The sequence below is a fragment of the Ammospiza nelsoni genome, chromosome 3, assembly GCF_027579445.1.
Source record: "Ammospiza nelsoni isolate bAmmNel1 chromosome 3, bAmmNel1.pri, whole genome shotgun sequence".
In the NCBI taxonomy this organism is placed as follows: Eukaryota; Metazoa; Chordata; class Aves; order Passeriformes; family Passerellidae; genus Ammospiza; species Ammospiza nelsoni.
This window is the reverse complement of record NC_080635.1, coordinates 37201374-37215124: the sequence shown is the minus strand read 5'-3', so window position 1 is coordinate 37215124 and position 13751 is coordinate 37201374. Positions and strand designations below refer to the sequence as shown.

At 40.1% G+C, this 13751-nt stretch overlaps 1 protein-coding gene across 9 annotated transcripts in view; it reads right to left on the bottom strand.

The window, feature by feature from the left end:
• The window catches only part of LTBP1 (latent transforming growth factor beta binding protein 1), a 186506-nt gene that overhangs the window by 20222 nt on the left and 152533 nt on the right, over positions 1–13751 (bottom strand). For all 9 annotated transcript variants that reach the window (XM_059467847.1, XM_059467848.1, XM_059467845.1 and 6 more), the window contains 3 exons: positions 13132–13275; positions 3320–3502; positions 1948–2034 (listed from right to left, as the gene is read on the bottom strand). In XM_059467847.1, the coding sequence (XP_059323830.1) occupies positions 1948–2034; positions 3320–3502; positions 13132–13275 (414 nt within the window). The remainder of the gene's footprint in view (positions 1–1947; positions 2035–3319; positions 3503–13131; positions 13276–13751) is intronic.

Below are 13751 nucleotides of genomic sequence, written 5' to 3'. Positions count from 1 at the left end.
CCATGGATGTAATTTAAGCACACCATCTGGCTACCAAACTAACAAATCTTCTTGCATAGAGTTTGGTGACTCTGCTCTGCACAGTAGGAAACCTTCCTATCTGCACTGCTCATGGCTTTGTTGCGCAAAGCACAACTTGAGTGCAGCCTTCCCCCTCACAGGGCCAATTGTGTCTGTGGCTGAACACTGGGTGGCAATCACTACAGAACTAGTGATGGCTGAAAAAGAGAATCTACCATGCTTTCAAATGAGGCTAAGCGTGTTCAGGGAGGTTTCATGGAAAATATATGCCAGCTCATATATTGCTTTTCATAGTTGTACACATTTTTTCCCAGTCTTTATTTATGTATTTGTTACTGTTGGAATTCCATTCACTTCCTTTTTTCCAGCCTACTTTTCATTTGCTAGACCTACTTAGAGCCAATCTGTTAAAGCAAGTTTTGCAGTGAAAATGGCAATAAAAGGCACAACTTAAAGTAGGTCATTCTTCTCTCAATACCAATTGTTTTAATCCACTGTCTTCCATATATTTACTCCCCATTTATATTCTGGGCCACCACAGATCTTATCCCAAAGCTATCATTTCCAGCTGTACAGTAGCTTGAAAGGGACATTATTCAAATGTTTCCTTTTCTCCAGAAGAACTGAAAGATGTAGAAAACGATTTATTTTTACATCCACTCTTCCAGCCACTAAGTGGCTACAAACATTAAATATTTTGACTGCAGCAAGAATAATGCAAAGATTAATAAAAAACGTCGTGTTCACATCTGTGGTTTTCCTGTGGAACACGGATTTGTGTCTGGAGAAAAGTGGGAAAGCCTGGAAGCAAAACCAAGGAAGGCTACCAGGCTATTCACTTCTGACAGATAATTCCAATAGCAAAACAGGAATTGCTCCTACAAGCAGAAGCTTGTGGACAAAAGCAACCGTAACATTTAAGTTAGTGTAACAGAGAAATATCACATTACAAAAAGAGCACATTAGTAAAAGTTATTTATCTGTTTAGTGTTTGTCCTTTGTGCCATTCCTAAGGTTTTACAACATAAATTTACTGAAAAGGAAAAAAGTCATACTATGACAGGGATTTGTGGAAGATATTTCCAGGTAGAGTACTTCAGTATTTATTCAGTCTACATTATTCAGTATACATTTCAGTATTTATAGCAGCTAGAGATATTACCAACCCTGAGCTAGCACAAGAACAACACAGATTTTATTTGAGACTAATTTGGATATGCTGCACACACAGCAAGTTCCAAATCCTCATTGTGAATATACACAGAAATCTTAGATCTCTAAAGATAAACAACGCCCTTAAACAATACCTCAACAAAAATACTCTCAAAGACTTTAAGATGAGTTCTGTGACAATCTTAGAAATTATCAATATTGATGGCTACTTCTCAAAACTGAAAAGAAATTTTGCTGATCTCAATTTTCCTTCTTGGTGATGCCAGCTCCCTCCCAACTTCTATCACTCTGATTTCTTTACTACCACTGGACTACCACCAGTAATTATTCTGTGGAGGTCTGTAATGAAAATATCGTTGCTGAACTTCTCTTCAGTTTTAATATTCATTCGCCCTTGCAGGTCAAATGTTTAACAGAACTCTCTCCTCTCTTCCAGCTCCCCATACATATATTTACAAATTTAAGCTGGCATTGTATTCCATATGTAAATAAGTATCTGTGGTTTGTGGTCACAGCACCTATTCTCACAGCATATAGCACTTAGTAGAAATTAAACCAGAATATTACAGAGACAGCGTAATCAACATTCTTAACAACCCGTGGAATGATTTTCAGCAATGTTTTGTACTACAAAATGTTTTTTATCACCTAATAAAATTTGAATTAGTATGCTTACATTCCTGGCTCACATTTCTAGTCAATCAACTACCAGCACTTCTGAAATAATTAAACTTAATACAAGTCAGTACTGACCTTTGTAATTCTGAGCAAGAAGCCCGTAAGATGATTCTCCAGAGGGAATGAAACCTTTTCCTTCAGGACACAAGTCAGTAAATTCAGCTGGGAAAGAAAGAAAAAAAATTATGTTGTTAAGAAGAAGGTATTCACATATGTAGTGTTACATGTATTTCAGGGTACTTTCAGATATTAGCCTTCTTTACATCTATCAGGCAATCATACACACTTTTAGTTTAATGAGGGATGTTAAATGCCACAGCCTGACTTGCCCCTGCTCTCAGTTTGCAGGAAAAAAACCAAACCTCACTAGGCTGCCTACAGCATCACACAGCTCCAGGCAAACTCATTTCTCTTGCTTTTTGGCAGGAGAATGTGGTCCTTACTAGGTTTCATGGTACACTGCAGTTATAACAATACCAGTAGCCAAATTACATTAATTAAAGCTAGCATGGGCCTCTCTGAGCTATGCTGCAAGCTGTAATCTAGGCATACTCCAACTGAGATACAAACCCCTGTCCACATTCTTCAGTCCTCATACAGGCAAAACACTAATTGACTGCAACAGGAGAACATGGTGTGCATTACAGAGAAAAATTATTTCAAGTGTCTTGGAGACTATACAGAATCAAACAAACCTATCCAAGCAGAGAGGCCCCTTTTTCATTTTGCATTTCATTTCAATTTGACCAATTCTAAGGTATAGTTAAAACCAGAATTAAACATGATGATGCATTTCTGTGAAAAGTAATCTTTAGCATTTAATCCCAAGGTTTACGCATGCTCTTCTCCTATGTGATTTTTTTTCCAGCTGGATTCTGAATTTCAACCATCCCTGTTTGTGTTTCAAGTACTCTTCAAAATTTGTGACAAATGGCCCTGTTTGTCTAATTTAATATTTCGAGGTTAAACAATGGTCTGCAGAGAACATTATTAACTGATGTTCTGTAAGTTGCAAAATGTAAAACTAATGCCATAACATATATTGGTAAGCTGTAGTGCTGTACAAACAGCACTACAAATAATAGCTGCAGTCTCAAAAATATTATAATGGTTACCTTTGTTTTCCAGCTTGTGGAAAAAATCTAAAGTGTTACCATAGCATCTGGAAAAAGCTCTTGTGAGAATCCATATTTGCCTAAAATCACTGCTCAGTAACAGGCTCTTTTAATCCCTAGGGCAAGAGCAGAGAAGCCAATGGATTTACAACAGGTAGAAATTATTCTTATCACCCTTTCCCCTCTGTGGAGGGTTCCTATGGATAAGTCATGACTAAATATTAAAAAATAGGGGATTTAATGGGCAAGCCTTCTCTAAAGGCAAAGCAAACTCTGTTAACATAAACACAATGCTTCAAAAGCTTGCAAAGGGACAGAAGGCCTCCTCTTACCAGTTCCAATGACAGGGCATGGGAAGATCTCACAGTTATCACCCCAGCCAGCACCCAAGGTACAGCAGCATTCCTGTTTGGTTACATTGGACGTCAGCACGTTGTCACAGAAATTGGCATCATTCAGATTGTAGTAGCACTCCTTCTTTCCATCTTCCTGTTGATCAGCCTCTACCGGCATTTCTAAGGTAGAAAAGGAAACATAAACCACACAAGATGACACATGAAATTATTCACTTTTCCAGGAGGTCAAAAGAGCAGAGAAGAAAATGGTTAGGTACAAATTTTGGTTTAACTTTTTGACATTAGAAAGAACCATGGAAGTCAATGACATTCCTTTGGCTTTTTCAGACCTGTTCTCCAACTTGACCATAAAAGGATTCCTCCAATTTGCACTTCCATCATTTTCAAGCAATGCATAAAGTACCTACTCTCATGTTCTGCTACTAAATTGACATGGCCAACTTTTGACATATGCTCTTCACATATGAATCCAAAAGCTCTTCACAGAGGTAAGCAAATATTACAACCTCATTTTTTCAGATAAAGAAGTGAAGGCATGAACTGAAAAGACTCAATTTTCAAAAGAATGAGCATTTACCGCCCCTTTTAATTTCACTGTGAAAAAGCACACTCCACATTTGAATACAATGCCCTTTATGATTTTTGCAGAAGTAACTTACTGACTCCACAGTAAGCAGAGGAATATAATACAGATGTCAAGTTAACTGACTCTGTGTTTTACTTTAAAATAGCAATCCAGCCAAGAAAGCAGATTTATTGCCTTAAGCATGGACTGGGTCCTCTCACAGTATTTATATGGACTGAAGGCAAAATAGTCTGTCCCATAGATCCAATAAATACCCTATTACTATAATAGTCAAAGACCTTTCAAAAGCAAGGCACTCCTAAAATACACCAAGAAGCAATTTTGAAACAAAAACCTATTTAAAGCTTCTGTGTTTGCAGAACTCTGTTTACCTAACATTTCACTTCACAAAACTATCATCAAGGGCTCAGAAGTGGGAACTACCACATAAAATTGTTATTCACACTTATCAATATGAAAAACTTTTCACAGGCCATCAGTAAAGTCACCAAGCTCTAAAATTTCGTATGCTCACATTTATCAATCAAACCCAAAACTTTATTCAGGAATTTTAGATAGATAAATCTTGAGGTGACTAGCTCATTTCCTTTTTATCTAGGGAAATTCTTTATGCTTAGTACTTAACAAATGTTTAAGTCACAAAAAACCTATTAAACTTATTCCATGTTGGCTGATTTCTCACTCTTCGAGATCTCATTGTTTTTACCCAGGCTCTTGTACAATAAGGTAAGCATGAGACATTTCTCAAGAAACACAGCTATGAGGCAGGAATCAGAACCTCTACTTCATAGAGTGGCAGTGCATTTCAAGATGCTGCTGCAGCAAATGTTGGCTCCATGGTGCGGCAGGGAAACTGGAACAGAGCTGCTACCAGAGACACGGTGAGATGACTCCCACAACTAGAGCACTGCAATGAACAGCTGTAAACTCTTGAGAAGGGACAGGCAGGGAAAGAGAGGCTGTGGGGTAGGCCTGTGTGTTAGGGAGTGTCTCAGTTGTCTGGAGTTGAATGATGATGATGACAGGGTTGAGTGCTTATGGGGAAAGGCCAACAAGGCAGGTATCGTGGTGGGAGTCTGATGTAGACCACCCAGCCAGGATGGAGAGAAGAAATATGCTATAAGCAGCTGGGATAAGTCTTGCAATCCCTGGCCCTTACTGCTATGGCAGACTTCAGCATACCAGATGTCTGATAGAAAATACAATACAGCAGAAAGGAAGCAGTCTAGGAGATTCCTGGAGTGTGTGGAAGAGAACTTCCTGACATGTCTGGTGAGGAAGCCAACCAGGGGAGGTGCCCCAGAGGACTTGCTGTTTGTGAACAGAGAAGGATGGGCGGGTGATGTGACGGTCAGAGGCCACGGTGGGAAAAGCAATCAGGAAATGATAGTGATTGTGACTCTTTGGAAGTGAGGAGGGGTGCTAGCAGATCTGCCACCTTGGACTTCCAGAGGGCAGACTTTCACCTCTTACAGAGTCTCTCAACCAGTCTGCTAAAGGCAGCAGTCCTGAAGGGCAAAAGAGTCCAGGAGGGCTGGATGTACTTTAGGAAGAAAATCCTAAAGGAACAGGAGCAGGCCATCTCCATGTGCCGAAAGATGGGACAGGAGGGAAGGTGAACAGCCTGCCTGAACAGAGAGCTTTGGCTGGAACTTGGGAAAAAAAAGTGAACCACCTTTGAAACAAGAGGCAAACAACTCTGGAGTGGGTTTTAAGATCACTTAAAAGGTGTTTTTGAGGTAGGAGCTTGAAGATAGTGATGTCTAACAAATGCTGAAGGAATTAAATGAACTCCAGCTCTTGCTGTTTCAATCCAATCACTGCCCACCCACATTTCCCAAAGCAGATGGAGCAAAGGAACTTTACTGGGTGTGCAAATACTAGATCCATTTGGAGAAAAGCAGATTTTAAAATGTCAGCATGGGTTGCCTATTCAATAGTATGAACATGTATAACAGTTCTTTTGGTTTCTAATTAGACACAGACAATTGGATTTACTTCTATTTTCCTCATAAAGTTACTTCAATTTTGGGAGGCTAAGGGGTTGGCAGACACCTCCATTCAAATTTAGTATGATGTTGCCACCTACAAGGCTTTGCAGTTTTGCCAATATAACTAAATCATACATTAAAGGATACACCCAGCTGGCTGCTTATTTCAGCTTTGTTACTTTAGCCTGTGGTCAACCCTCATCTGATAATTACAATTTTCCATAATGTGTTGAATTTCATCAGTTGAGGCGGTTTTGTGGTATCAGTTGCTATCCAATAGGAACTATATTAAGACTATCATGTCACAGAAATCCAGCTGAACTAAATCTGCCATTCCAAGGTGAGAGAGCAGTACTTCAGTCACCAATTTATACATTTTCCTTGGCCATTTGCCATCTGTCTAACTGAATTAAAGCCAAATCTTCATTGGAAGAGAAAGCATGGCTGTTTTCATGCTGCTTATCAGAGAAAGAACACCAGAAGCTGCCTTGGAAGGAAAGGGATATGGTCTCATCATGTCCTTGTTTATTCTCATTTTACATATCATGTGCTGGTTTCTCCTTCCATTATCTGTTCAGCAGCTTAAATGGCTGTTGTTTACACAGCTGTGAGTGAGGGTTAGTCAAGAAGGTGTCATGAATGTTTGGACAGCAAATGAGACACAAACCTTTTTTTTCTTTTTAAACCAAGTCCAGTCTATGTCTACAAGCTTTTAATTTCTCTATCATAGATTATTAACCATTTAGTAAACAGGCTGTTTCTGAAAGTGATTTCACTAGGTATGTTGACAAAAAATGACAGAAAAGGAATACTTATTGTTTTGTACTGCTGTTTCTGTTTTTTTTTTGGTTAGAAAATGTAAAATATCTCTATATCTAAGGTAAGGGAAAATAATTTTACCCCATTTTCGATCTAACTGTTCTATTAACAGCCTATGAGAGGAATTCTGTGTAGTTTCTGCTGGACTGTATTCTGAAGTATTTCTTAGAAATAGATTTATATACCTTAGCATAACCTTAATCCTACAATATCCTTAGCAAATGTTTGATACAAAAACATGCATCAGTAATATAGGATTCAGTAAATAATATGGATTAGCATATGCTTAGACTTCAGCATACACTGAAATATTTGCCTAAATAGTGTTCTGTTAACAACTGTGATCTGAAGAAACCAAAACAGACAGGATCTCAAATACTGCAACTGTGTACCAACAATGCTTACAGATGCAATCAGAAAACTGGTTGCAACAATGGAAAAATAGTCATTAAAAGTTCATGACTTCTAAAAACTCAGCAAATGATGACTCTGAGCAAACAAACAGCTTGAGTAAGAATTTGAGTAACAATTCCCACTTTCAGAATCTGATTTTCAAGAAGAAAGTAAAAGTATATTGGTATGTGCCCATTATCAGGGTGTACTTGTTTAGATTTCTCAACTGACTCCACACGTGACAAGCCAACACGTGCATGTACAGTGCATATAAATATACCTGCATATACACAATTCAGGGATTAGTGCAACTGATGCACACATACTTTGTGGACTTCATCCACAGACAACTGAAATTCACTTAACAATAAGAAAGCCCATAATGTTTAGGAAATTTAGAATCTATACTCATGCACCAAATTTCTAGCCTTAAGGAACCTTATGGATCAAATTTATTAACTGTTATGTTACTTGGCAGCCTCAAACTTTTTGTGCTGGTCGTTGGTTAGATTACAGGGGGATTGATTTTGTTTCAATATTAATCAATCTAGAAGGGACTTATGGTTTTGGACACCAAAACCATGATTTTGACTTATAAATCCCATCAATCACTGTTAAATATATTACCATAAATAGGTGGTTGTATTTCATGTAGCCAAGAGAAAGCAACATCTAAATTAGCCATAGTTACCTAAGTGGGCCCAGGTACCTTAGTGGAGATCTCCATGGTGATGCTGTCCCTGATGCCCCCCAGGACAGGGCTGGCCCTCCTGGCTGCCAGACCACTGCTGAATTGCCATCAACCAGGACCCCCAGGTCTCTTTCTGTGGCACTGCTCTCCAGCATCTCATTCCCCAGCCTGTCTGTACATCCAGGGCTGTCCCATCCCAGGTACAGACACCAACACTTTCCCTTGTTGAACTTCACACCATTGGTGATTGCCCAGCTCTTTGGTTTGTTGAGGTTCTCTCTGCCCTCAAGGTACTCAACAGCTCCTCCCAGTTCTGTATCCTCTGTGAACTCTTCTGTATCCCTTCCAGTCCTGTGTCCAAGTCATTTATGAAGATGTTGAAGAGCACAGAGCTGAGAATGGAGCCCTGTGGAACCCCCCTAGTGACAGGTCCCCAGTCTGATGTCACCCCATTCACTGTAACCCTTTGTGCCTGGCCTGTGAGCCAGCTGCTCACCCATCCCATGATGTGTCTATCCAGCTGTGTGCTGGACATTTTGTCCAGAAAGATCCTGTGAGAGACAATATCAAAAGCTTTACTGAAATCCAAAAAGATTACATCAACTGGCTTCCCTTGATCAACTAGGTGGGATACCTTGTCAGAAAAGGAAATCAGGTTTGATAGGTATTCCCCTAATGAAGACATGCCAGCTGTGACCAATGACCATGTTGCTTTTCAGGTGTTTTTCAATAATTCCCAGATTAATCTTCTCCATAACTTTACCAGACACTGAAGTGAGACTGACAGACCTGTAGTTGGCAGGATCCTCTTTCTTGCCCTTTTGGAAAATCAGGACAATGTTTGCCATTTTCCAGTCCGTTGGGATCTCTCCATACTCCAAAGACTGCTCAAAAATGATTGAGAGAGGCCTCACAATGACACAAGAGGCTCTTTGAGGATCCTTGGTTCAAACCCATTAGGTTGCAGAAGCTTACAGGGATCCAGATGGAGCAGTAGATCCCGCACAGGTTCAGGGTCAGTTTATCATTCTCACAGCCCTTCTCCAGCTCAGATCAACAAGACCCCCTTAGCTTGTGCTGAAGACAGAGGCAAATAATACATTAAATATCTCTACCTTTCTATGTCCCTGTTTGTGAGGTGACCATCCTCATTCTGTAATGGGCCCATGCCATTTCTGTGCTGCCTTTCTCTATTAGTGTATTTAAACCCCTCTCCTTTTTATTGTCCCCCACAGTAATAGCCAGCATCAACTCCAACTGAGCTTTGGCCACACAAATTTTCTCCCAACAATGGTGAGCAGCATCTCTGTATTCTTCTCATGTTATCTGACCTTCCTTTCACTGGACATAAACCTTCTTTTTTTGTCTTAGCTCCAAAAGAAGACCCCTGCTCAGCCAAGCTGGTCTTCTGCATCACCTTCTTGACTTTCCATGTTTTGGAATTGGCTGCTCCTGTGCTCCTAGGCAGTGGAGCTTAAAAAGTAAGCAGCACCTAATGGACCCCCAACACCTCCAAGAGCATTTTCTCAGGGGACCTGGCTAACCAGCTCCCTGAGAAGCCTGAAGTCTGCTATTCTCATATCTTCAGAGCTGAAGCTGGCAGTTTCCTCTTGTCATGAGATTTTAAACCTGATTGCTTCGTTGTCTCTGTATGCAAGACAGACATCAATAACCACTTCAGTCACAAAACCCTCCTTGTTAATTAAGCAACAAATCAAAAAGGGCATCCTTCCTAGCTGGCTCCCTTAGTACCTATACCATGAAGTTAGCATCCTGTTTGAGCAATCTTCTGAATCTGTTTGTGCCAGCTGTTTGATGTTCCTAGTTAATATCTGGCAAGTTGAAGTCCGCCCAAAGGACAAGGGAAGTTGATTGGAGTTTCCATTAATTCCTCAAAGAAAAATTCATCATTGTCCTGGCTAGGTGGTTTAGAGTCCCACGATGACATCCATGCTATTTGTTTGTCCCTTTATCCTTACCCAGAGACTTTAAATCATACCATTGCCAAACGTAAGCTCCACACATTCCAGCCACCTCACTGCCTCACCTGGCTTGCCTGAAGAGCCTGTAAACATCCAGTGTGTCACTCCAGGCATAGTTTCATCCTACCACGTTTCTCTTATGCCAATGATGCTGCACCTCTGCAAGCACTGGTATTGAAACATTTCAAGTTTTGGCATGCCACCCCAAATCATACTAGTTATAATCCTCAAATATTCACTGTCCATTAGAGCTCCTGGATTCAATGTTACGAGACCTGTTAGTACTATATTAGTCTACATGAGTAGTTCAAATGTGTACTACAACATGCCACAGTTAAAACCATAATTATACTTAAACTTATTATTATTTATTACTATTGTTGATTATAACTTGAAATGCATAGAGATTGGCAGTTGCTAGAAATTAATCACAAATAGCTTTATATAGTTTGTTAAAAGAATAAATGAGAAGACTTTAATACAAAGCATGCATTTTTTTCTCCCTTAGGTAGAAAGATGTATAGAACAGCAGATTTTCATCTCCTACAGAATAAAGCTCTTTCTTCCTTTATCTTTTCTTATTTCTGAAACATTTCCTACATGTTATGAATGGTAGGGCAGAGAAGAGGGGAATGAGACAACCAACCCTTGCACAATTTTTTTGCACTTTTTCGGGTTTTTTGACTGGAAGGTGACAATAGGGGCTTAAATTCCTGATACATACACTGGGAGGATTGTTTCAAGGCACAGCTAACAACACACATATTTCCAGCAAGTGGAATCTAAATAAAAGGAAGTCTTAAGAGCCCTAAGGATAAGAAAAGCGTGACCAGCATCCCACAAATTTAATGGACTTTAACCACATGTAAGAAAAGTCCCAAATTAAAGTAATGTTTGAACAAATGTCACCTATTTGCACTTCATACAAGGGGAACAAACACTTCTTTATGCACAAAAATAAAGAATGAGAAATAAGCAGGAGCTGGGTGAGCCAGTCTGAACTATAGATATCTGTGACAGGATAACACAGATTAAGTTCTTCCTTTCTGCCTTTTAAGTTGTGCCTTCCATAAGCATGGTGCACACTAATGCTGACAGATGATGTCCATATGCACCACGGGAGCTCTGGAAGCACCACGCCTGACTTGAGTATGTGGCTTGTCAAAGCCAGAGAGGACGTGTGACTATTCCAGCATTCTTTGCAGCAAGAATAGTTTATAAGAAGAACTAATAACGGTCTTTTCTCCTTTTACTTTGGAAGAAAAGAGGAGAGTAAGAACTCTATTCCAAGTACTGCCATTTTGCCTTACTCTAGTCCAAGACCATACAACATAAAGTACTTCTCATTAGCTCCTTGTGGTTGCCTATGAAACATCTTGATGACCTTATCAGAGAAGAGACAAAGGCAAATCATGTGTTTTGTTAGAGCCTGATGAAGCCTGGAGGGGAAGGAAGAACAGTTACTTTCCAGACTGATCACAGCAAAGCTGTGCTCACTGCTGATAGCATCATGGAATTAGTACTGACAGTAGAGTATCCATCTGTTGAAAGCACAATTGGTCATGCTGTGTTCTTCATCCCCTTCCTCCCCACAGTAATGTTAGTGTACGTCCTCAAATGTCCCTTAGATGTGAGTTCTTTTTACATGACTCAGGTCCTGTGCTAAGTTCTTAGTTCTGGTTTCATCAGCTAGCTGAACTCTCCTGAGTACTGCCTCCTCACAGGCCCAAAACATTCATCCATCAGCTGTTAATGATATTTCACAGACAACTTCTTGAGTGCTGCTGAGTGCTACATTCAGTGATCTAAGTATTTGTGACAATTAGGTCATGGATATTTCAACCCTCTTTACAAGTCTGAAAGATCACGAGTGATAGGAGAAAACAGCCAAAGCCTGGAAGCTGTAAAGAGAGCACCCTGGCCAAAAAGCCAGTTCCTCTAAGGCTTTCCAGAAGCTACATCAGCCTGCAGTGTAAGAAAACAAGGAAAAACCACCAAGATTTGCCTTCTGAAAAAAGCTATGCAAGTAAATCCTGTCAGTTCTTATACTCTGTTCATCGTCCTGTGGGTTTGTTCCTTTCTCCAAACTGGATCAGTGTAGAAATGTGAAGGCAGCTTTAAGAGTTCTATTTCCAACACCCAAAACACTTTATAAGAAAAGCTCAAAAATCCAGTACAATGGACTAGTAGGAATGGACTAAAGGAGTAAAGCAGGCAAGGACACTTCAAGAGAGACTGACAACAGAGGTGGTTTCACACCAATGTAGTGGTTTGGGTTTTTGCTTTCCCAACAACCTTCTCTTAGGACTCATATTAAATCTAGACAACGCTAATAAGACTATTGTGCTGATTTTGGCTGGTACAGAGCTCTTCACAGTGGCTTGTATGGACTTGGTTTTTGGATTTATGCTGAGCACAGGGTTGATAAAATAGGGTTTTTGTTACTGCTGAGCAGGACTTACAGAGAGCCAAAGCCTTTTCTGCTTTTTGTTCTGCCACACTGGAGCTGAAGTTGGGGGTGCATGGGAGGATGGGAGGAGACAGAGCCAGGACAGGTGACCCAAACTGACCAAAAGGATATTCCAGACTGAATGACAACATGCTCAGGATATAAAATGAGGAGAAGGAAGAAGAGAGGGGATGTTTGGAGTAATGGCTTTTGTCTTCCCACATCACTGTGATGTGTGATGGGGCCCTGCTCTCCTGGAGATGGCTCAACACCTGCTGGCTCATGGGAAGCAGTCAATTAATTCCTTGATTTGCTTTGCATGTGTGTGTGGCTTTTGCTTTCCCTATTAATTTGTCTTTATCTCAACCTGTGAGAGAGCTTTCTAGGGGAGTAAGTCACTGCTTGGGGCGTGGTTGCCATCTGGGTGGAAACCACAACTAAATATAACTCCTGGTTTTAATAATATGCTTCCTTAAACATTGTCCAAGCATACTAATGGGTGTTTGTAAAAGTTTGGACAAAACCCAAAATCACTCAGGCCATAGACTTGATTCCATATCAGATTTCATTCATACAGTACAGTCAGCGAGGCTATTTACTCTTACCTGTAGTAATTGCTCAATATTACTGCCAAGTCTGTTGATGTATAACATTTAAAAGGTGCTTCTGCTACATTTTCCCTGCTAATGATTCACTGATAACATATTCTGTCCTAGAAAACCACCTCTCATGTACGCACTTTCAAGACAATGACAAAGATTTCAATTTTTCTGCTGTAGTTAAAGCAACACCAATACTGCAACCAGCTTTGCCTTTCCAATGGTTCAGCATGCAGTTGAAATCAAGCCAAGCAGGCAAGAATCCACTGGTGCTTTACCTGGTGAGGTGCGGAAGCGACACTGTCCAGTCATTGGATCGTACTCCTGGTTTTCATCGGAGCACAGACACAGGAAAGAACCGTCAACATTTTCACAGAGGGCTTCGCCACATACTCCACTCAACATTTCACATTCATTCACATCTGGGGGAAAAAATCCAAAACAGAAATCAACTGAGACCCCCTACCGACTGATCTTTTATCTGCTGTATCTGTGCCAATACTGTCTGCCAGATTACAGATGTGATCTCTGGGGAAGGATTAAAAACTCACTAATACCTAAGTGGATTCATAAACAAGTAGTAAGTCCTTTGAAATAAAGACCCCTGAAAGTTTATAGACTATTAGTGTTGATTAGGTGCTGATTGTAGACCAGAACACAGTTTTTTTGATGTTTCTCATTGTTAAATACTTGCTTTTCTGTGTATTCTCTTATTGGGATTTAAGACTCAGAGTAATTAAATTTGTTTTCTTATCTTTATTATCAAACTTTCACTAACTCAAGGAGCAAAATGAAGAGGCTTTGGTGAGATTCAGACTGCCTAACAAAAAAGAGAATTCATTTTCCTTCCCAAAATACCATTTTTCTTGTAAACAACCACCAAACGGAGAATTCCCCA